Genomic DNA, 23,191 nt, shown 5'->3' with positions numbered 1-23,191 from the left:
TAGTTAAGTAAAACATATATTTAGACATGGATAAAGAATGTAAACAATTAAACATTGTTGGAAGCCTTAAGCACAATTCTAGCTTCATTTATTAGGTGAAGTTTAAGAACAATATAATTTTTCTCATTAATAAGAATCACAAACCTTATAATTATTTTCTATTTTATTACTAAACACAAACCTTATAAATTATTTTCTTATTTTATTATTGAACTCATCATATATATGATATGAATTTCATTGTAAATAATTTAGTAACCACATTATGAAAGAGGAGGCCATAATCCACAACAGTTGCATTGTTTAGGGTCTTTTCCTTGGGCATTATACTTCGAGCATATACCCTCTAACCCTTTACTCCTCTTCTTACACACAAACTCACAATCTTGAATAACACATAGCCCCATTTTTGTGTTAATTGGAAATTCGATACATCGATTCCTTCTTTTTAGCATCGCATTCACCATCACTCCTGTTATCAATACTTTAAATATAAATCTTAATTTTGATAATTAAAAAAGAAAATATTATTTCCATCTAAAAGTTGTTTTGAGAAGTCTTTCCCGCATAATGTTAAACAAAAACATATTGTACAAAAGTAATTTAAAAGTATCACATAAATTTACATTAAAAATACGGATCACCAATCTCTACAGGGAAAACGGCTTATTTTCCCTCCAAACTATGTCACTTTATCACGTGCATCCATGAAACTTTCTATTTTGCCTGTGCCCCCATGGATTATACTAAAATTTGAATTCCCTACATGAACTATGAAAATCCGGCGACAATCCACAAATCGTCAGACGATGTTACTGTGCCGTTAACAGGAGCTGACTAGGACAACACGTAAGCGATTGACGACGTCGTTTTGCCCACAAAAACGCGTGTAAACACTGAAACAAAACGACATCATTTCGTCAATTGGGGATTTTTATTCGATTTAGGGTTCTTATTCCCTCTAAAATCGAGTGGCAGATAGTGAGAGGAGAAGAGAAATCGAGATACTGGAGAAGAGAGAATTTAAGGTGAAAGGAGAAGAGAAAGCGTGAGAGAAAAGGAGTTTGTGGGGTTTATTTGGTCTGTTCGAGCAAAAATAGGGGATTCCATTTTCATGTTCGATAATGAGGTAAGTCGAATTGAAATCAAAGTTTCTTAGATTTCTTAAATTTCCGTTCAATTGAGCAAGCGAGTTTGATATATTTTGTATATAATTGTTCTTATAGTCTTAGATAGTCAGATTAACATGAGTAGCTAGTAAGATTATATAGTGTCCACCATGTGTTCGACGAAATGTGTGAATGAAAGAGTTCTAACATCATATTTGTGGACATTTGATGCAGTGGTTCTGAGGAGGTCCCAATCACTTTTGCTTGCTTTCACAGTGGGAAATTTGTAAAGGCTGGTCGACAGATTTACTATGAAGGTGGTGGTGTTCGGTACTTAGAGGCAAAACCCAGCGAGTTGTTTACACATTTGATGAATGAGCTTCCAGTGAGTTTGTATGGTCAGAGAGTTTGGTTTAAGTATCCTTTTGAAGGACAAGAGGAGCGCAAACCAATAGAAAATGGTGATGGAAATTTCAAGAAAATGTGTTTGGCGAGTTTGTGGACCAAACAAATTGACATCTTTGTGGAGCCATATAGCGATGGAGCTGAGTGTGATGATGATAACAGAAACTGATATGATCGTGGCAAGCAAGGAGCCAGAGGCTGCAGAGCAACCGGAGGTGGTGGGAAGGATCACTCGTTCAAGAGCTAAGGAGATGGCCAAGGAAGCTCATTCACTCATAGTTGACGGGTCATTCAACGTACCAAGGATCCAAGTCTTCAACATATCCACCTTGAAGACTTCACCCGGTAATGAGGACTAGGTAACTTAGGTGTGAAGTTTGTACTCTTTTTCCCATAGCTGAGTTTTGTCCCAATGGGTTTTCTCAGCATGGTTTTTAATGAGACAAATGGATCACTACGTCGAGTTATCTAGAAATCATTACCAAAGGGGAATAATGTACTTCGGTACTAATTCAAGTGACTTCCGTAGTACTACAGGTCACTTGGACGTTTTGCTGTTTTCTTATTTCCTTAAAACGTCTTGTTGTTTTAGTTTTGCACTTCTTGTTGTTTGGAGTGTTGAGCCCTAGGGTGTTTAAAACCCAAAGCTACGCCTCTTTTGTTCTTTAGTGAAGAAGTATGTTGTAAACACGTTTTGTGAACTTTCTTCTCTCAATTTGAATTCTTGAATGCGTTCTTGATTTCTGGGTTTCTATACACTTTGTGATTCAGAAACTCTTCACTTGTTACAATCCATATCACCACCTAAATAATCTATCTCCATCTAATCATTGTTCTATCATTCGATCATCACCATATCCCTCAATATTCACGATCTCGCATCATCATCTCCACCGTATTTGCCACTTCCGCACCATCATCACCGAGTCTCATCATCATTCATCAGTCTACAGCCTTCATCAGAGTTTCTATCCTAGGGAGATCCTATCATGTGGTATCAGAGCCAACTCTGTGCCAAAGGCTAAGCGATTCTAAACCCTAATCTCTTGTGTTGTTTGCTTAATTTCGTTTGTTTAGTTTTAGGGTTTGAAATTTTGGTTGTTCATTTGTGTCTAGATCGAATTTTGTGAGTCTAGGATTTAGTTTTGTGTTGATTTCTTTGATTTTGGTTCGCTGTTTAACTCTTTGTGTCTTCGATTTGTGGTGTGTTTAGTATTCGTGTGAGTCTTGCTTAGTTTTAGGGTTTGAAATTTTCCTTTTTGTTCGTTTGTGTCTAGGATTCCGAGTCTTAGAGTTTATTTTCGCTTTTCTCATTCAAGGAACAACTTACTGCGAGTCTCTTCTTTAATTTGCAGGTACAATGGAGCTTTCTCCAGAAGCTATGGAAGCTTTGAACCAAGCCATGTCTAAGCAAATAGCAGAAGCAAACAAGTTAATGTCTACTCAGTTTCAGCAACAGATGGAGCAGCTCAGTAACAAGTTTGAGAAACAATTCAAGGACATAGCTCACGCATCTAGTGCTTCAGAACATAGTTCTACAGAACCGCCTAGTCCTAATGAGGCCCTTCGTTTAGCTAAAGGAAAGGCTCACGCGGGAACCTCTTCCAAGCATACACGGGTCAGAACAGCTAAGTCACCTACTGGGGGAAGAGAGACTTGTTTCAATCAGAGGAGAAGCACTCAGGGTACAGAAAGAGAACAACGCAGAACCGGCAGAGATCATATACGCCCACAACGAGCTGAACAAGTAGCTGGGCATCGAATCTACATTGAGTCAGATAGAGAGTATTCTGAAGAAGAAGAAGTTTCAGATCATAGTCAAGACACAATGAGGAGAAACTGAAACAGAGATCATGGCAGGGATTATGATCCTTTGAGGCAGCAGCTGAAGCACCTTAAAATTCAGTATCCTTCTTTCCATGGAACCAATGATCCAGAAACTTATCTAGACTGGGAAAGGAAGATGGAGTCCAACTTTCAGGTTCAAGGTACTTTTGAGTTGAACAAGGTGAAGATAGCCATATCCGAATTCAATGGCTATGCTTTGTTGTGGTGGGAGCAGTTGGGGCTTACTAGACATCGACAGAGAGAGCCTGCTATCACTACATGGGAACAGTTAGTCACGCAGATGAGAAAGAAGTTTGTGCCTACACACTATCAGAGGGAGATTCTTAACAAGCTTAGGCGTCTCATTCAAGGCACTAAGTCTGTTAGAGACTACTATCAGGAGCTGGAAACACTTATGATCACGGCTGATCTAAGGGAAAGTGAAGACATGGTTATGTCGAGGTTTCTTGGGGGTTTAAACAGAGAGATTCAAGACAAGGTAGAGTTGCAGGACTATGAGGATGTGCAAGAAATGGTACATAAGGCAGAGCTGATTGAATCGCAGATCAAGAGAAAGGGAGTAAGGTCTACATTCACGCCTAACATGTCCAAGCCGAGGGAGTTCAGCAAACCCGCCTTCACCTAGGACAGCAAACCCGTGACAGCCACAGTCAAAGAGGAGGTTAAAATCGACTTCAAGCCCAAGAGTAGTACCTCTACAAGTCATATTAGGTGTTTCAAATGCCAAGGAATGGGGCATTATTCCAGAGACTGTCCAAACAAGAAGATGTTTCTTCTTCAAGAAGGAGGAGAGATTGTGCCAGTAGATAGTTCAGAGAGTGAATCAGAGTCTGAACTCTGTGAAGAAGGTGAACCAGCAGTCATGGGAGAGATGTTGGTAGCACGCAGAGCTTTAAGTGTTCAGGTTCACCCAGATGATAGAGGACAGTGTGAGAACCTATTTCACACACGGTGTATGGTTCAAGACAAGGTCTGCACCTTGATCGTTGATGGTGGAAGCTGTACTAATGCAGCTAGTGAAGAGATGGTACAGAAGCTTAATCTCAAGACTACTTCACATCCAAGACCTTATCAGCTACAGTGGTTGAACAACAAGGGAGCTTTGACAGTTTTGCAGCAAGTGATGGTGAAACTAGCGATTGGGAAGTATGAGGATGAGCTGCTTTGTGATGTTATTCCAATGAAATCAAGTCATATCCTTTTGGGAAGACCATGGCAGTTCGACAGAAGAGTGTTTCATGATGGTTACACCAACAAGCAAACGTTTGAGTTCAAGGGACGCAAGGTTACTCTTCTACCGCTTACATCCAGCGAAATCTACAAGGACCAACTTCACATGAACTGCAAGGATACAGAAAAAGTGTCACACAGCCTGTACATCAATCACAGCGAGTTCAACAAGCTATTTGATCCAGAGATGACCACATTCATGTTTGTGTACAAAGAGACACTCACCAGTACTAAGTCAGCAGGAGAGCTTCCACGCGAGATGATAGAGATTATAGAGGAGTACAAGGATGTGTTTCCAGAAGAGATACCTCCAGGCTTGCCTCCAATACGTGGGATAGAGCATCAGATTGATTTGGTACCAGGTTCAGCTCTACCGAACAGACCAGCTTACAGAACTAATCTGGTAGAAACCAAAGAGCTTCAGAAGCAAGTAGAAGAGCTGATGAGTAAGGGACATATCCGAGAGAGTCTCAGTCCATGTGCAATACCAGTATTGCTTGTACCAAAGAAAGATGGTTCATAGAGGATGTGTGTTGACTGCAGAGCTATTAACAATATCACAATGAAGTACAGACACCAAATTCCGAGATTAGATGACATGTTGGATGTATTATGTGGATCAACAGTCTTCTCAAAGATAGATTTGAAGAGTGGGTATCATCAGATCAGGATAAAGGAAGGAGATGAATGGAAAACATCTTTCAAGACCAAGCAAGGGCTCTACGAATGGCTAGTCATGCCGTTTGGTCTCACCAATGCTCCTAGCACCTTCATGCGAATAATGAATCATGCTCTCAGACCGTTCATAGGCATCTTTGTGGTTGTGTATTTCGACGACATACTCATCTACAGTAAAGGTCTAGAAGAACACTTAGAACACATCCGCCAAGTTCTAAATGTTCTTCGTTCTCAATCCCTCTTTGCTAATTTCTCTAAATGTTCATTCTGTACTACTGAGGTTGTTTTTCTAGGCTTTGTTGTGAGTGCAGAAGGAGTTAGAGTGGACGATGAGAAGGTCAAGGCTATCAAGGAGTGGCCAACACCCAAAAACGTGGCAGAAGTCAGGAGCTTTCATGGACTAGCAGGCTTCTACAGGCGATTTGTGCAAGACTTTAGTACTATTGCAGCGCCACTTACAGAAGTTGTCAAGAAGGATGTAGGATTCAGATGGGAGGAAGCACAAGAGAAAGCGTTTTCAACCTTAAAGGAGAAGCTTATCTCTGCCCCTATTCTTTTACTTCCTGATTTTATGAAAACTTTTGAGATTGAATGTGATGCTTCCGGAGTGGGTATAGGTGCTGTTTTGATGCAGGATAGGAAGCCAGTAGCTTACTTCAGTGAGAAGCTAGGAGGATCGACATTGAACTATCCTACATATGACAAGGAGCTGTACGCCTTAGTTCGGGCTCTTCAAACGTGGCAGCATTACCTGTGGCCCAAGGAGTTCGTTATTCACACTGATCACGAGTCCTTGAAGCATCTCAAAGGACAACAGAAGCTCAACAAGAAACATGCTAGATGGATGGAGTTCATTGAGACTTTTCCCTACACGGTTAAGTACAAGAAAGGTAAGGATAATGTAGTCGCAGATGCATTATCCAGGAGGTACACTCTCATTTCTACTTTGTCTTCTAAGTTAGAAGGTTTTGCTGAAGTAGTAGGACTTTATGAGACTGACATTGATTTTGCTGAGAGCTATGGCAAATGCCATAAGTTTGCTTTTGTAAACTATTATAGGCAGGATGGATATATGTTCTTTAAGGATAGATTGTGTATACCAAGAGGATCCATGAGGGAGCTGCTGATTAAAGAAGCTCACGGAGGTGGACTAGCTGGACATTTCGGAGTGTCAAAGACTCTACTTGGACTGCAAGAACACTTCTATTGGCCTCAAATGAAGAAACACGTTGAGAAGGTTTGTTCTAGGTGCCATATCTGCAAAATGGCGAAGGATAAGGTACAGCCTCACGGCTTGTACACTTCTCTACCGATTCCTTCTCAACGTTGGACTCATATTTCTATGGATTTTGTTCTTGGCTTACCTCGAACCAGAAATGGTAGAGATTCTATTTTTGTTGTGGTTGACAGGTTTAGCAAGATGGCTCACTTCATTGCAAGTCACAAGACGGATGATGCTGTTATTGTAGCTAACTTGTTTTTCAGGGAAGTAGTACGCCTGCATGGAATGCCTCAAGTAATTGTCTCTGACCGAGATACCAAGTTTCTAGGACACTTCTGGAGGACGTTATGGGCTAAACTAGGAACCAAGCTTTCATTCTCAACCACATGTCACCCGCAAACAGATGGACAAACCGAAGTGGTGAACAGGACGCTATCTACACTTCTCAGGACCTTAGTGAGAAGCAATCTCAAATCATGGGAAGAATGTCTCCCACATGTTGAGTTCGCATACAATCACGCTAAGCATTCTGCTACCCTGTTTTCTCCTTTTGAAATTGTTTATGGTTTTAATCCACAATCACCTCTAGACTTGATCCCTTTACCTTTAAGTGTGAAGTGTAGCTTTGATGGCAAAGAAAAGGCTGAACAGGTGAGGAGGATACATGCTAAAGCTAAGGAGAACATAGAGAAAAGGACCAAGCAATATGAGAAGCATGCGAACAAGGGTAGAAAGGAGCTCATCTTTGAAGAAGGAGACTTAGTGTGGATTCACTTACGCAAGGAAAGGTTCCCAGAAGAGAGGAAGAGCAAGCTTCTACCACGAGCTGATGGCCCATTTGAAGTCATCAGGAGGATCAATGATAATGCATATCAGATTGATCTTCAAGGTAAGTATACCATATCATCTACATTCAATGTTTCTGACTTGCTCCCTTATTATGCAGATTCCGATTTGAGGACAAATCCTTTTGAAGAGGGGGAGGATGATATGATCGTGGCAAGCAAGGAGCCAGAGGCTGCAGAGCAACCGGAGGTGGTGGAAAGGATCACTCGTTCAAGAGCTAAGGAGATGGCCAAGGAAGCTCATTCACTCATAGTTGACGGGTCATTCAACCTACCAATGATCCAAGTCTTTAACATATCCACCTTGAAGACTTCACCCGGTAATGAGGACTAGGTAACTTAGGTGTGAAGTTTGTACTCTTTTTCCCATAGCTGAGTTTTGTCCCAATGGGTTTTCTCAGCATGGTTTTTAATGAGGCAAATGGATCACTACGTCGAGTTATCTAGAAATCATTACCAAAGGGGAATAATGTACTTCGGTACTAATTCAAGTGACTTCCGTAGTACTACAGATCACTTGGACGTTTTGCTGTTTTCTTATTTCCTTAAAACGTCTTGTTGTTTTAGTTTTGCACTTCTTGTTGTTTGGAGTGTCGAGCCCTAGGGTGTTTAAAACCCAAAGCTACGCCTCTTTTGTAAACACGTTTTGTGAACTTTCTTCTCTCAATTTGAATTCTTGAATGCGTTCTTGATTTCTGGGTTTCTATACACTTTGTGATTCAGAAACTCTTCACTTGTTACAATCCATATCACCACCTAAATAATCTATCTCCATCTAATCATTGTTCTATCATTCGATCATCACCATATCCCTCAATATTCACGATCTCGCATCATCATCTCCACCGTATTTGCCACTTCCGCACCATCATCACCGAGTCTCATCATCATTCATCAGTCTACAGCCTTCATCAGAGTTTCTATCCTAGGGAGATCCTATCAGAAACGAAGCCAATGAAGAAGTAATAGTTGGTGAGGATGAATAGTTTGATGAAGAAATAAGAGTGGAAAGTAATGTGGCTGGCTTTGTTGATGTGTATGATGAGTATGATGAGTATGCAACGCCAGTGGAATCAGGTGAGGAAGATGATGATAAGCAACAGTATGTTACATACGTGAAAGGCAGTGGTGATCTGAAGTTTAGACAAGTCTTTGACAGCTTAGAGGCATTCAAAAAAGAAATAGTGGACTATGTGTTGAAGACAGGAAGAAATATCAAATATGTGCGATGGGATAAAGATAAATCGGAACTTAAATGTGCAAGTGGATGTGGACATAAAGAAGATAATCCAAATGAAGATGGAACTGAAGGAGAGAGGCCAGAAACAACTGAAGGAGAGAGACCTGAAACAACTGAAGGAGAGAGACCAGAAACAACTGAAGGAGAGATGCCAGAAGAAGAAGAAGAGACAGAACCATGTGCATGGCGGATTTACTGTTGTTATGAAACTACATTGCAAAGTGGATGGTAAAAACTTTTAATGATGATCACAGCTGCAATGTTAGTGGGTATAGTAAGATAATCACTCAAGAGGTTATTGCTAGGTTGTTTGTGAATGATTTCCGAAAGAATCTGAAACTTATGCCTAAAAGCATTCAAGAAGAAATCCACAAATGTTGGAACTTGATTGCATCAAGTGATCAATGTAGGAAAGCAAAGGCAAGAGCATTGGAGATGATACAAGAAGAGCATGATGAGCAATACTCAAGACTCAAAGATTACAGCCTTGAGCTATTAGAGTAAGATCACTTTCTTAAATAATTGTTTTTGTGATATGCCATTAGTAATAGTTACTCTTTAATAAATTGTTTTTATTTCTTATTGTTCAAACGAAGGATCAACTGTGGAGGTAGAGACACTTGAGACAGAAGGTGGACTAGATATCTTCTACAGATTCTATGTTTGCTTTGCTAGGATTAAGAACGCATGGTGTAAGTATTCGCGACCAATATTTGGCGTTGATGGTTGCTTTCTCAAGTATTACACAAAAGGTCAGTTGTTGACTGCAATTGGAAGAGATTCAAACAACCAGATGTATCCCCTTGCATGGGCTATTGTTGACAAAGAGACTGAAGACAATTGGTTGTGGTTCCTTAGCAAGCTGCAAGCTGATTTGAATCTGAGAGATGGTTCTGGTTTTACTATCATTTCAGATAGACAAAAGGTAAGTATATCTTATAACTAGCTGCAATGATTCTGAATATTTCAGACTCAGGTTATAACTCAATTGTTTGATGGTTGCAGGGCTTATTGAACGCTGTTTCTCAGCTACTACCACAGATTGAGCATCGTATGTGCGCAAGACACATATATGCTAACCTAAAGAAGAATCATCCACATAGAGCTGACATGAAGAAATTATTCTGGAAAGTTGCAAAGAGTTACAACAGCGCACAATATACCAAACGGTTGGAGAAGCTGAAGATGTATGACATGGGTGTGTACGAGTCAGTCATGCAGAAGAATCTAAAAAACTGCAGTCTTGCCTATTTCAAACCAACAGCCTCATGTGATGATATAAGTAACAACAGCCTCATCTTTGCAGCATGAACACAAAGAGTTTATGATGACATAAAGCAATGGAAATTTGTTGAGTCACTTTATATTACAATAAATTTTTTATTATGAACCACAACCACATATTCAATATATTAAAGAATTACCCAATATAGGTTAAAGAAAGGTTTAATTATACCTTATGAGATTAGTTCATATATCTGATCATTCTAGATCTTATATGAATTTGACATGAAAGTGCTAAATTTGATATTGTGGAATTCTTTAGAGAAAACTAATTTTGGTACAATTTTTTGAACTTTATGATTAAAATTTACTTTTTTGTAAAACGATTATATATAATATATTACGATATTTTGAAATGTATATACTAACCTGACATAAGTTCGATGAAGATAGTAAGAACGGTAAAAGAGAATTGAAGGATCTTTTTCATCCACGATGATAAAAATGAATGGATAATCTTCAAAAATTTATAGAGAAATAACTAATAAGAAATGTTACTTATATATATATATATATATATGTATGGAAGAAAATGGATGTGTTTCACACAAAACATGTCTACTTTGAGCTTACTCCCTTCTTTAATTCCGATCTAAAAGGATCTTGATTTAGTCAATTCATTTTTTCTCATCTGTTGTTGTGTTTAAATTTTAGACCCGGTCATTTTTTACTAAAATGTTTAGTTCGAACAAAAGCGATGAAATGTTTTATACAACTATAGTTTGTGCTTTTTAGATATTTTGAAAGTTTTCTAGGAATTTTTAGAAACTCTGTAAAGATTGTAATGATTGATGTTAGCTTAGTTAATGATATTTGGATTGCTTGCCATCTAGTATATATTTATTAGCAATCAATGAAGTAGCTCATCCAGTCAATCCTAGCTACAACGCGCGCGAATCGATCCATTCTTCTGAACCATAAAGAAAATAAGATACTTCTGCTAATGAAATTTTTCCATGTGCTTTACTTTGGTGAGATCCAACACTATATCTAGAAACCATGAGATTCTACCTATCAACCAGAGGCTTTCATACTCTTTCCCAACATCATTTACACACACATGAACCTGTAGATCGACGAAATTATTTTTATCTGACCGGACTAACATAAACGATAAATCCCAAATGGATTTTGTTTCTTTGGTCTTAGGCGTATGTTGAAGACCTGTTATGTCAATCCATGGTTTGCAAGAGCTCCCATATTCAAGGCGCAACAACAATTTTCATATTAGACCGTAAACACCATCAAAACCAATGAGTATTTTTCATTTAATTTTGAAATCATGGTGTATATCCTTTTTTAGATTTGGTTTTATATTTTTGATGTTGAATAAGAAAGTTTTTGTTAGAATTTTATTAATTTTGTCAGTAATTTTTTTTTTTGTGCAGAATTATATAACATAGAATACAACGACTATTTTATTTCCAATCTGCGTTATGTAACAAATTTTTCTTCTCGTAAAAATTGCCAAAATGTTTAAATATAATAGTCTGCAAGAACATTATATATATATATATATATATATATATATATATATATATTAATTAATAATAGAAGATATATACTTTAAAATACCAATAAACCAAAAATTTCTATTATAGTCCAAAAATACCATCATTAATTAGTTTTTTGTTGACAATACCATTACAAACCTTTTTAGTATAAAAATATCACAAACATTAGAAATGATTTTTATAAAGTTAATAATTTAAAGATTTAGGGTTTACATCAATCATTACAATTTTTACTAAGCTAAGATCGGTCATTACAATTGTAATAATATTTTGGAATATTAGGCGTTTTAGTACGTTTTCGAAACATAATTATCAAACTAGTACATTCACTATTTATTATTAGCAAAATCCATGTGACCACTGTTTACAAGACTCTCTGACCCTCACAAACATTTGATATTTACACAACTTGCCATTGAGACATGTTTATCGATAAAACCAAAAAACAAAACAAAACAAAATGATTTTAGTTTTCTCCCATCTCTGTGAAGTTGATGTTTGTTTTCTTAAATTGACTTCATGTTTAAAAACACGGTCGTTGAGGCACCGATCAATCGCTTGGGAGCGGGACTCTTCCGAGATTTTACCCAAATCGGAAGTAAAATCGAAAAAATGAAAAAATAATAATTTTTTCATTGATAAATGATATATTTTTCATTGATAAATGATATATTTTTTTTGCTTGATGTTGGGTTTAACATTTAGTTATCAGAAACAGTTGAAATAAAGAAGAAATCGATGGAAAACGAGTAATTTATTGACCGACGGCCATGAATTAGAGCTGCAGGTTCAGAGTGGAGAAGAGATCTGAAATTGACGATTTTGCCCTTCATTAATAAAATTAAAAAAAATGCACAAAATGGACTCTACGGAAGTTGAACTAGTGATGTCTAACAATGCAAACAGATTACTAACCAACTGAGCTGTCTCTATTTCTACTGAACTACATGCAACTGAAGTATATAACCTCCAAAATTGGAAATATTATTAATTATAAAAATATAAAATACCCTAATTAAAATTTGTTTTCTAAAAATTTTCAGATATATAAAAATAATGCCTTTAAATAGAGATGTGTACGAGATATATTATAACTATACACACATATATGGTTACATCAATCCGTACATTTATAGAAGAGTATGGGTTATAATAGATCCAAAATCTTCGTTTTTATGGATTCACATTTATGGTTATAATCTATCCCGTACACATATATATGTCATAATGGACTTAATACAACCCGTATACATATTTTGGAGTACGGATAGCAATGACTCAGTTGTACATAATTTTCAACCCGTACACTAATATGAGAGTACACATATATATGTTTTCAAATAAATATGTGTACGGATAGATTATAACCGTACTCATATTTATGGGTACACCAAAGTGTACAGACAATACAATCCGTACATTTATAGAAGAGTATGGGTAATAATTGGCTTAATACTACCCGTACACATATTTTGGAGTACGGATAGCAATAACTCAGTTGTACATAGTTTTCAACCTATACACTAATATGAGAGTACACATATATATATGTTTTCAAATAAATATGTGTACGAGATAGATTATAACTGTACTCATATTTATGGGTACACCAAAGTGTACAGACAATACAATCCGTACATTTACAGAAGAGTACGGGTAATAATTGGCTTAATACTACCCGTACACATATTTCGGAGTACGGATAGCAATAACTCAGTTGTACATAGTTTTCAACCCGTAAACTAATATGAGAGTACACATATATATGTTTTCAAATAAATATATGTACGGGATAGATTATAAGTGTACTCATATTTATGGGTACACCAAAATGTACAGACAATACAATCCGTACATTTATAGAAGAGTACGAGTAATAATTGGCTTAATACTATCCGTACACATATTTTAGAGTACGGATAACAATAAAACGGGCCAAGAAATTAAGCCCAATTATAAGTACACTGGATTCAGCCCATAAAATTCCCTCTGCTTCCACCCTCTCTCCTTCTCCTCGGGTTCCACCCTCTCTCTCTCCTCTAACAAAACCAAAAACCCACGTAGGACTAACTAGTAATCTCTACCAATCTCCTATGTCCCACCATTATGTTCTATCTCTACTCTCCCCTATCTCACAGCCACCCACTTTTTCGATTGTAAATAGTACCTGTATGTATTTAATAATTATGTTTCATAAACGTACTAAAACGCCAACATTCCCTGATATTTTCTGAAATACAAAATAATAATAATTAAAAATATATATATAATTTAGCGATATTTATAAAAATTGTTCTATTTTTATCACAAATTAAACAACCGGAAGTCAACCCAAATAAAATAGAACCATCATCTTTCAGTGGTAGGGATATTATATATTAATCATGACTCATGAGTCATGAAAGACTTTTAAAGAGAGAAGTGGTCGATGTTGCGCCACTTTGGCGTTAACGTTGACGTTTTGAATATATAGAAGAAGCAATAACATACTAACCTACAGTCAACAATTTCTGCTCCATTCGTTTTGACCCCCATGTGATGCCATTTTGGAATCTTCCACCTAAGTTATTATCTTTTCAAAATCTTATTTGTCACAGACAATAAATAAATTTTACAAAACACCGAAGTCTAGCGAGAGGGCAAGGTTAAGTTGACCAAACTATAATGTTTATCTCCTGATTTGATTGGTCATAACTCACAGGTTTTTGGCTGCATATAGAGTCTACTCGGTCAACAAATTAAATTTTGTATTTTCTTTTAAATTCATAAACAATAATTTCCAACTTGCTGATTGATATGCGTTTTGACCGACTTCTAAAGATATCACGTTCTAGAATTGATAAAATTTTGGTTATAAAATCAGGCTCTTCCCATTATAGTAAACACAAGTCATGAGATAAACCTCAAAACAAAGGATAAAGTTTATTAAAAATAATAATGAAGACATTAGTTGCGAAGTGTTTCCTTCTATTGGCTCTTGTATGTAGCTGCAGCAGATTCAATATGGGATCTTTGCAACAAAAATTCAAACATCTCAGCAAGCAGCAAAGTCTCCAAGAACATCGATTCTCTTCTCGCTACCCTTGTCTCAAAGACTCCTTCGCAAGGTTTCATGACCACAACTTCCTCAAGTTACAACGACAAAGAGAAAGTTTATGGACTTGCTCAATGTAGAGGAGACATTGGCAAGACCGATTGCTCGACGTGCATCCAAGACGCGGCCAAGAAAATCCGCGAAGTCTGTCCTGACCAATCCGACTCACGAATCTTGTACGATTTCTGCTTCTTACGTTACAGCCAAGAGAATTTCATAGGGAAACTTGATACGGGCGCTGGTCTTATATACTACAACGTTGCTAACGTAACCGAAACCGATCCCAAAACGTTCGATAATGAGCTTGGGGCACTCTTTGACAAAATAAGGTCTGAGGCCGTTTTGCCTAAGAGTCAAGGTTTAGGTAAAGGTAAGAAAAAGCTGACACCTTTTGCGACACTAAACGGTTTGGTCCAATGCACGAGGGACTTATCCGAGTTGGATTGCGCTCAGTGCTTTGCGACTGCTGTCGGGAGCTTCATGACAACTTGCCACAACAAGAAGGGTTGTCGTGTTTTGTATAGTAGTTGCTATGTCCGGTACGAGTTGTATCCTTTTTACTTCCCTCTTGATCCGGCTAAAACCGGTCCTAATGTTGGTAAAATTTCCTCTGTTCGTCTCTCGCCATAGTCACAAAATCTAATACAAGAATAAGTCTGAATCCAAAGAAAGAGTATGCTCTTTCCTTGTTTCTTCTATAAGATGTAAACAAGTAATTGGTCTTCGGGATTCCATCATGCGTACAAATAATTGGATCTTATACTGTATGTTTAATTTCTTTATCCTAAAGAAATATGTCATCCCTATTAATATAAACAATATCACCATCTAATTTCATGATTGATCAGACGTGGAGGTGTCAACTTTTGGTTACGTTTGTTTAAAAGTGGAGGCACAATTTTGTTCCACAGCCTTACACTAATGGTCTTCACTGTCTCTTAATCAGAATATAACCCAAGCATAATCTTCATTAAGTACACAAAACTCATCGGTAAGACCATTTACTAGACTCGAACTCATCATCGCTGTCCCCATAACCATCCGCATCCTCTCCATAATCTTCATAATCATCAAACTCGTCGTCTCCAAGGACCCTTCTCACATGTCTTTCTGCAGTCTCCTCGTCTTCTGATTCATCAGAGGCTTCACTCTTTTCTTCATCTGTTTCATCATCATCATCATCATCATCTTCTTTTTTTTCTTCCTCCTCGTCTTCAGAGATCTCATCTGGGTAATCGTTCTTTGGGTGCTCTTCAGCTGAGTCACGCAAATTAAAAAAAAAAAAAAGTAAGTACTACTTCTTTCTTGACTTCCGGTTTCTATGTCACACAGTACACAACCATCAATGCTCAACAATGCCAGTGATAACTGCTCAATGTTTAACTCATAATAAAAAAAAAGATATCTAAGAGCGCTGGAAAAGCAAACGCCACAGAACAAGAACTACGAAATTCTAGTTAAATAAGAGTGGATATGAACATATGGATGGTTAAAAAGTGTACCATTTGAATCATCAGAGTCGTAGTCTGATTCATCAGGTCCATCGCAGAAGTCATCTTCATCCTCGACTATGACACTGAAAAAAAAAGACCCAACAACTCATATTAGCAGCAGGTGACACAAGAGACAAAGTGAAGTAGTCCTCGGGAAAACGAATACGCACAGAGGAAACTGGCTCTTGCAACTATCTTCGCTGACATCCATCTCATCGTTCACAGCATAATAGTCATAAACATATTCTTCAGTGCGACTAGAATGAATATCAGCCTCAATCTCTTCAGCTGCTGTTGGAATACACTCTCTGAGAAGAGGCAAGAAACTAGCGAGCATTTTCTGGTCCTCCAAGGAAGTAACCCTACGGAACAAGAGTGCAACTTTAAATACCGTGATTCTTAAACTACAGCTAAACTACTTCTGAATCTGAGATCTCAATTACAAATACACATACTAGGGAACTTACTCTTGTGCAGTGTCTCGTCTTTCTTCAGCATCAACACGAAGAATGTCATAGAAATGACACCTATCATGGATACCTTCCTTGTTTCCCTTCCTACTCCGCCATATCTGCTCAAACCGAGCATTCTCTGCAGCAATCTAACAGATAGTGGAAATTTTGATTAAATTATTACCGAAGTCTCAAGTTAGTTATCTAAAAATGGTATTAGATCTTCTCCTAAGATGTTTATCTCAGAGAAACTGTTTGACCAATAGGCAGATACCTGTTGCAGTTGTACAGCTTTGGTCAGGCGCTGATCCTTTCTCTACAGGCCAAAACGAAAAGGAATTAAACCATCATACGAACAAAGTTCAAGAGTTTGAGAATCTTGAATTAGGACTAAGAGTTCTTAAAACAAAAACAATGTACATTGTCTTTCTTGAATGAAATTTTCCGTTCGTCAAACTTTACTTTACTGCCACTTTTGTCATTAAGATCAGACTCCTGCAGAACACAAAATGATGACTATCAGAACAAACAAACAACAACAATAACGTGCAGGGTTTGTAACTAAACCGGAATAAGAAAGTTCACTAACAAAGAAAGAGTGGATAATGTCAGCCGTGGTATCATAGTCCGTGACTGTCTCCAAATGCCGCACTAGCACCTTCTTTGGTTTCACGTCCTCTGACACAGAAGAACCTATATCCACATAAACAATACTGAAGTTTCACAGAGTCCAAACCATAATCACATAAGCACAAAGATCCAGAGATAATATAGTATATTACCTCTCTCACCTGAATTAGAAATAGAAAGCTGTGATAAAGCCAGAGTCTGCCGTTTGAGTGGTCTTTCATTTATCTCCAACCCTAAATGCCAAAACAATATCAGTTTTTCACCGTCCACACAATAGCTACAAACAGAGAGATCAACTACCAAAGATCAAAACAGAGCACATCCAGCAAAGAGAGAGAGAGAGAGAGACGAAACTTACAGAAAGCATCGAGCAAAGACTGTCCAACTTTTCGCTTAACTCTAACAATCACAGGCTTCTCTCCTACCTCATTCTTTTGAGTAGAAGAACCTTCACCCACCGCATCCATAGTGAAACCGCTGCTAAACATAAAGAAACCAAAACTCAACTACTATAAAATTATCATTCTTTTAGAAAGGAATCTGGAGATACAGCAACCCATATGGAAAGAGAAACCATCCACACTCAGGCTTAAACCAAGAACAATCTTACTGTGCTTACGACTGAATTGGGAATTTTAAAGAAAATAAGGTCAAAGGTTCCAACTTCCATTGTACAGTGTTAGTAATCACATAGACACACAAAAAGATTGATGCTTTTATCGCTTCACCAGTTAGAAACGAACACTACTCTCTATAAAAACGGCTAACAAAAAAACCCACAATTCAGCACTGTAGAAGCAGCTAGATTAAGCTGGAATCGTTGTTATAGACAGCTCATGGAGGTCTCCAGTTTTGAAATTTACTTGAAGAATCAGGTAGAGAGAGAAGAGAAACTTACCCTCTTTTCGTTGAGGTTTTTGGTTTTTTGATTGATTGATTGATTGATTGATTCGAGTTGAGCTCTACAAAAAGACTGAGAAATTTAGAGAGAGCCCTAATGCTAATGGTGGGAATGAGAGAGGTCGAAGAATTTAGCTGCGTTTTTTTATTACAGACTACAAAAGAAAACGACGCCGTTTAGTTTGTTGTTCGGTTTTCCATAATTTTGTGATCGACCGGATTGAATTCCATCAGATAAACCGGATTGAGCTCGACCAGAAATCGAACGAGTGGTCGGATCCGCTAAAAGTCTTGTCTTCTCAATCATTTTGATTTTATTCAAACGAACATGTTGATTTTATGTAAAATAAACTAGATATTTACGTGCGGGACTATTTTGAACTTTAAAATAATTTAAGTACTGTTTTATAAATTTTAAGTGAACAATATGTTAACTCAATATATTATGTAGTGCATAAGTAGTATGTTTGTGGTGTATCGTGTTATAGTAAAGTTAGGATATCATATTATTAATTAAATTTTATGTAGTATAAAATATACAGATTTTTTACGTGTCTATTTGGTTTGCAATTTATAGATAATAGTATTTGAAATTTTTTAATTTTTTTAAATTATATATATATACTATATTGTGACATTGTAATTTAGTTTGTTTAATCTATTTATAATTAGACACTTTGGAATATACAGTTTTGTTGTTGTGTATATAATCCTTTTAATTTTTGAAGTTTTAAACTTTCAGTTGATCCATACTAATGTTTTCTTTTGTTATTATTATGATATGTATGTGTATATAGATACTAGATAAGGACCCGTCCGATGTACGGGTTTAAAGTTTTATAAATTATATTAAAATTTATTATCCGTTATTTATAATTTTTTTTATAATACACCGATTTATATCAATTTACAAATCTTTTATGTATGTTACTATTAAAAGTGCATTTTTACATCTAAATATACTCTATGTTACAAATATATTCCTTATCACCCACCTAGAAAATATCTATATGAACACATTAAGCCAACTATTTTACTTTCACTTCTACATAGTTTTTTAATTAATATAATTATTGGTTGAATAAAAAAATATATTACATAATATAATAATCAATATGTATCATCACAATAATGTATGATCTCCATGGAGAAAACCTCAGCTCAGCCTCATCCCTTATGGAGAGAACCTTGCGTCCAACCTCTTCAACCATGGAGAGAACCTTGGCTCTGCCTTTCTCCCTTGGGGAGATAACCTTTTGTCCAACCTTCTCCATCATAGAGAGAACCTCGGTTCTGCCCTCCTCCTGTGTGGAGAGAACATGTTCACGTCTTTTTACTATCTCAAAATAGATTGCTCCGACAACCAATAAAAGTAAAAAAAATTTATATCGTCACAAAATCTTTTGATAGTAACTAATGTTAAATTTCTCAATGTATTTGTAGAAGTGTTTTTGACACACCATGATGTAGCCTATGTCTCTATAACGCCTCAATCGCCACCTTGCTTAGTGAGCCCATGTTCACTCTCAGTCCATGGACTCACCTTCCTAAATGGACCCTACATCTATTTCCAGCCCGTGGACTCACCCATATTAGATGGCCGGTTTCTATGAGGCTTTAAAAACTTGTTGACCAACCCTACAAATCAAAAAATTATCTTTTCATGTGTTTTGTCCTCACTCGCACAGTTCTGACAATCGCTTCCAGGAAGGTCACCTGTCATGAAGTTCTCTCAGGACCCTTAACCGAAAAATAAGTGCATTTTGGTGATGTGGCCAAATCAATTATATTAAACATTTCCGCAAACTAGGGTGTCACAGTCTTTGAGCTCCTATGGATCTATCAACAATGATTTATGTTTTTTCAATCTATCTATCTATGTTTGTTGTAAGCTTGTGTTTGATTAGCCTATTTTATCCATCCATTAGGTTGATGCGCTTTTATTCGTTATCTCCCTTTGGGATTGAATGAATAATGCTAACAATTATGTTTGCAAAAAAAGAAAGGTTTATGACCAACTAATCAAGGTTTGACATAATTAAAGAAACAATAGAAAATTATAAGCACGGTAATATATAAATCCCAAATAATTTAAAGATGAAAATATATATTAAATAAAACAATCAAAAAATACTACAATAAAACTTTAAAATACAATATTTGGAAAAGAAAACGCATATATTAATCTTTTTTTTGGGTCAACATATTAATCTTACATATTCCCAACTGAAAAATGAGAAAGTATGAGAAAAGTTTGGTTTAAAAAAAAATAAATAATTTACCTTCTCATTAAAAAAAATTTCTCAATTAAACAAAGTTGAAAGCAGTATTTTTAAATAAATTATTTAAATATAAGACGATCTATTTTTATATAGAAGTGAGTATTCAAAAAAATTTAGAATTAATAATTAACTGTATATTTTTCTTAATCCCTTTTTCAATTTTTTTAGAATTAATAACTTAAAACTAAAAATAAGAAAATAATATTATAATTTCAAATTTTATGAAATATATATGTATATATATATTATTCTTATAATTATTTAAAAAACTTTGTATTTTTATAATTTCTGTAATTTTTGATAATTATCTTTTTACATTAATATTTTTATAACAAAATATTTTATTTTTATTGTAGTCAAATTCTTCCAATTAAATATTACCTTTTACACATGTCAAAATCTGAGATTGATAACTTGACACATGTCAAAATCTTGTTAATTACTAACTTTCAAAACCCAACTTTATATAATAAGATGTTAGCAATGAGGAAATTAAATTAAATAATAATTTTTGTTATAGAGAGAGATATATGGATCATGTCTTCTTCTTCTACAATTGGGAAAGTTGATTTTTTTATTTATTTTGGTCTCGACCGACTAAATAGGTAAGATCTGGGAAGATATCGGATCCAAAACTCCTTAAAATCTTGGATCCAAAATTTTAGGATAGCAATGGGTTTAGGCCTTTATAAGAGAGAGTACTTTGAACAAACCCAAGTTTTACAAATTTTTAATAAATTAATAATTAATGTTAATGGCATACTTGTAAATAAGTTTGAACTTGAGGATTTATTTCATAAATGTCTCCAAAAATGTATATATAGATTTGTAAAATAATATGTTGTGTTGTACAATTGGATAGAGTTTACGAATTGGGAATTGGATAAAAAAAACTACATATATGATGAAATTGTTTTCCTTTTTTTTGTTTTCTTTTTGGGCAAAACCTTTGGTAATAATTTCATCATATGTGTACTTTTTTATCTTAAATTTATTAGTGTTGAAATTAATAAAGGAGAATTAGGTAATTTAGCTTAAAACCCCTAATTATTTGAGGAAATTATGTAAATAATGTTAGTACGTAACTCTTTAAGAAAGTGACTTTTTTTTTAGGGAGATTTACTTAGATGTTATACATTTTAGGTAATATTACCAGAATCTAGAAAAAAAAAATTATTACTAGAATATTTTGGGTATTTTCAAAATACTCAGCGTGCTCTTGTTTTATGTTACCGGAAAAACGTAATTACAAAAATATCATTGCTACGTCAGACACTACATCAGAAATCGCTGACGTGTATTAAATAACTCAGCCATAACACGTTACAGAGGTAATGACGGCTGAGTTATAAGTATGTTGCGGCTGATTTATAAAAAAACATTTGAGTAAGAGCGGACGGCTGACTTAGAGCATAACTCAGCCAAGCGTTACGGCTGACTTATTAAAATCTGGCTGAGTTATGCTCTAACTCAGCCGTCCTTACGGCTGAGTTTACCCGATGGTTGAGTTGGCTGAGTTATCACTACGAAATGGCTGAACTAACTTTTTTCGGGTGGCTGAGTTATGAAAAACAGCTGACTTATGAGATGTAGTTACGACTGAATTATGGTTAAAAACTATAACTCAGCCGTGATAGGCTGACTTATTGTACAACTCGGCCATTTTACGGCTGACTTAGTAGCAAAAGATTAATTACTAGAATATTATTCAGTTACGGCTGACTTATTAAACGATACGGCTGAGTTACATATTTTCAGTTGATGAAGTGGCTGAATTTGGCCGCCATTTTTTTGCTTTTTAATTACTGTAATGTTATTCATATTGTGACTGAGTTATAATTTGTTTGATGGCTGAGTTTTATTTAGGCTGAGTTTTATTTAGGCTGAGTTATAATTTGTTTGATGGCTGACTTGCCATGTCAGACGCATCATCCATGTCAGCATTCCATGTCATCATCTTTCTTCCCCGGAAATATGAAACGTCGTTCCTTCGACTCTTGTTCTTACATGGTTTTTACCTTCTTCTTCACCTTGTTCTTCTACTTCTTCTTCATTTTCTTCTTCACCTTCTTCTTTACCTTGTTTTTCTACTTCTTCTTCACCTTGTTCTTCATTTTCTTTCATGGATCCAGTTCCGGTACTAGTTGTTTCCGGTAATTGGATAAAGAAACAGAGATATGTATTTTACACCGACGATAGAGGGTGTATAGTGTGCAGATAGATGGAGGCACAACACACGACAAGCTTGTGGAGCTTGTTCTTGAGGACTACGGATTGGACGCGTTTAGCCATGAGCTAAATGCATGCTCTCGATGTAAACAAGTTGGGCACAATGCGAAAACTTGTCCGATGCAGTATTATTGTAATACATTTGTTTTATTTTGTGCAATAACTCAGGCGTCAAGTATTATAACTCAGCCGTCATATTAATCGACGAGACCTTTTGTTTTCCCCTTACAGATTATTCCTTGTGATAACTCAGCCACAAAGCATTATAACTCAGCCGTCATATGAATCGACGAGACCTTTCGTTTTCCCGTAAATACTATAACTCAGCCGTCAGGTACTATAAATCAACTGTTTGCTTTTAGATTATTTCTTGTGATAACTCAGCCACAAAACATTATAAGTCAGCCGTCATATGAATCGACGAGACCTTTCTTCTTCTCGTAAATACTATAACTCAGCCGTTAAGGTTTTTTTTCGGGTTGTGACGTGGAAAATCGAAAATGATGTGTATTTTAATTTGCTGATGTGTATTTTTTTTTTTTAAAATCAAAATCAAAAAAACTAAACCAAGGAGTAAAATTGTTATTACACCCAAGACACTAAACATTTGAGCAATTTTTAGAAGATTGTTAGATATAAGGAATAAACCAACTTTTGGATAACATTTGAGTAATTCTTTCTTTAGAAAATTGCCTTTCTCCTTTGTAAAGAAACACAAACCAAACCGACATAGTTC

The 23,191-nt window shown here is 36.0% G+C and overlaps 2 protein-coding genes and 2 pseudogenes across 6 annotated transcripts; 2 read left to right on the top strand and 2 right to left on the bottom strand.

The window, feature by feature from the left end:
- Positions 1-206: 206 nt before the first annotated feature.
- Positions 207-10,291, bottom strand: LCR1 (low-molecular-weight cysteine-rich 1). The gene is made up of 2 exons (XM_019242052.2): positions 10,231-10,291; positions 207-472 (listed from the first exon to the last, which is right to left on the bottom strand). The coding sequence occupies exons 1-2, from the start codon at positions 10,289-10,291 to the stop codon at positions 264-266; spliced, it is 270 nt and encodes an 89-aa protein (XP_019097597.1). The 3' UTR covers positions 207-263.
- On the top strand, positions 7,322-9,888 carry LOC147919163 (uncharacterized; annotated as a pseudogene).
- A 3,986-nt stretch (positions 10,292-14,277) lies between the features above and the next one.
- Positions 14,278-15,311, top strand: LOC104770906 (cysteine-rich repeat secretory protein 55 pseudogene; annotated as a pseudogene). The gene has a single exon (XR_015593640.1). The product of XR_015593640.1 is annotated as a cysteine-rich repeat secretory protein 55 pseudogene (transcript).
- An 11-nt stretch (positions 15,312-15,322) lies between these two features.
- LOC104770907 (RNA-directed DNA methylation 4) lies at positions 15,323-18,097 on the bottom strand. Of its 4 annotated transcripts, none has more exons than XM_010495379.3 (10): positions 17,943-18,097; positions 17,403-17,521; positions 17,197-17,277; positions 17,004-17,107; positions 16,835-16,909; positions 16,689-16,730; positions 16,430-16,563; positions 16,133-16,324; positions 15,972-16,045; positions 15,323-15,726 (listed from the first exon to the last, which is right to left on the bottom strand). In XM_010495379.3, exons 2-10 carry the CDS (start codon positions 17,509-17,511, stop codon positions 15,455-15,457), a joined length of 1,083 nt encoding a protein of 360 aa, XP_010493681.1. In that variant the 5' UTR covers positions 17,512-17,521; positions 17,943-18,097; the 3' UTR covers positions 15,323-15,454. The 4 variants fall into 4 exon arrangements, with proteins under 4 accessions (XP_010493681.1, XP_010493683.1, XP_010493682.1 ...); XM_010495381.3 differs by having other exon boundaries at positions 17,206-17,277; positions 17,943-18,084; XM_010495380.3 differs by having other exon boundaries at positions 17,206-17,277; positions 17,403-17,524; positions 17,943-18,077.
- Positions 18,098-23,191: the final 5,094 nt, after the last annotated feature.

The sequence above is a fragment of the Camelina sativa genome, chromosome 20 (assembly GCF_030686135.1).
Source record: "Camelina sativa cultivar CO46 ecotype springtype chromosome 20, ASM3068613v1".
Classification (NCBI taxonomy): Eukaryota; Viridiplantae; Streptophyta; class Magnoliopsida; order Brassicales; family Brassicaceae; genus Camelina; species Camelina sativa.
Note: the sequence above shows the minus strand (reverse complement) of the source record. Positions and strands in the feature narration are given on the sequence as shown.

Bases quoted from the DNA above. Each gene is read 5' to 3' on its own strand.
- LOC104770907 (XM_010495379.3), bottom strand. From the start codon at position 17,511: ATGGATGCGGTGGGTGAAGGTTCTTCTACTCAAAAGAATGAGGTAGGA. The intron at 17,278-17,402 runs GTAAGTTTCGTC...TTTGGCATTTAG, and splicing joins GTCTTTGCTCGATGCTTTCT to GGTTGGAGATAAATGAAAGA. The intron at 16,564-16,688 runs GTATCTGCCTAT...ACTATCTGTTAG, and splicing joins AAGCTGTACAACTGCAACAG to ATTGCTGCAGAGAATGCTCG.
- LCR1 (XM_019242052.2), bottom strand. From the start codon at position 10,291: ATGAAAAAGATCCTTCAATTCTCTTTTACCGTTCTTACTATCTTCATC. The intron at 473-10,230 runs GTTAGTATATAC...TATTGATAACAG, and splicing joins CTTCATCGAACTTATGTCAG to GAGTGATGGTGAATGCGATG.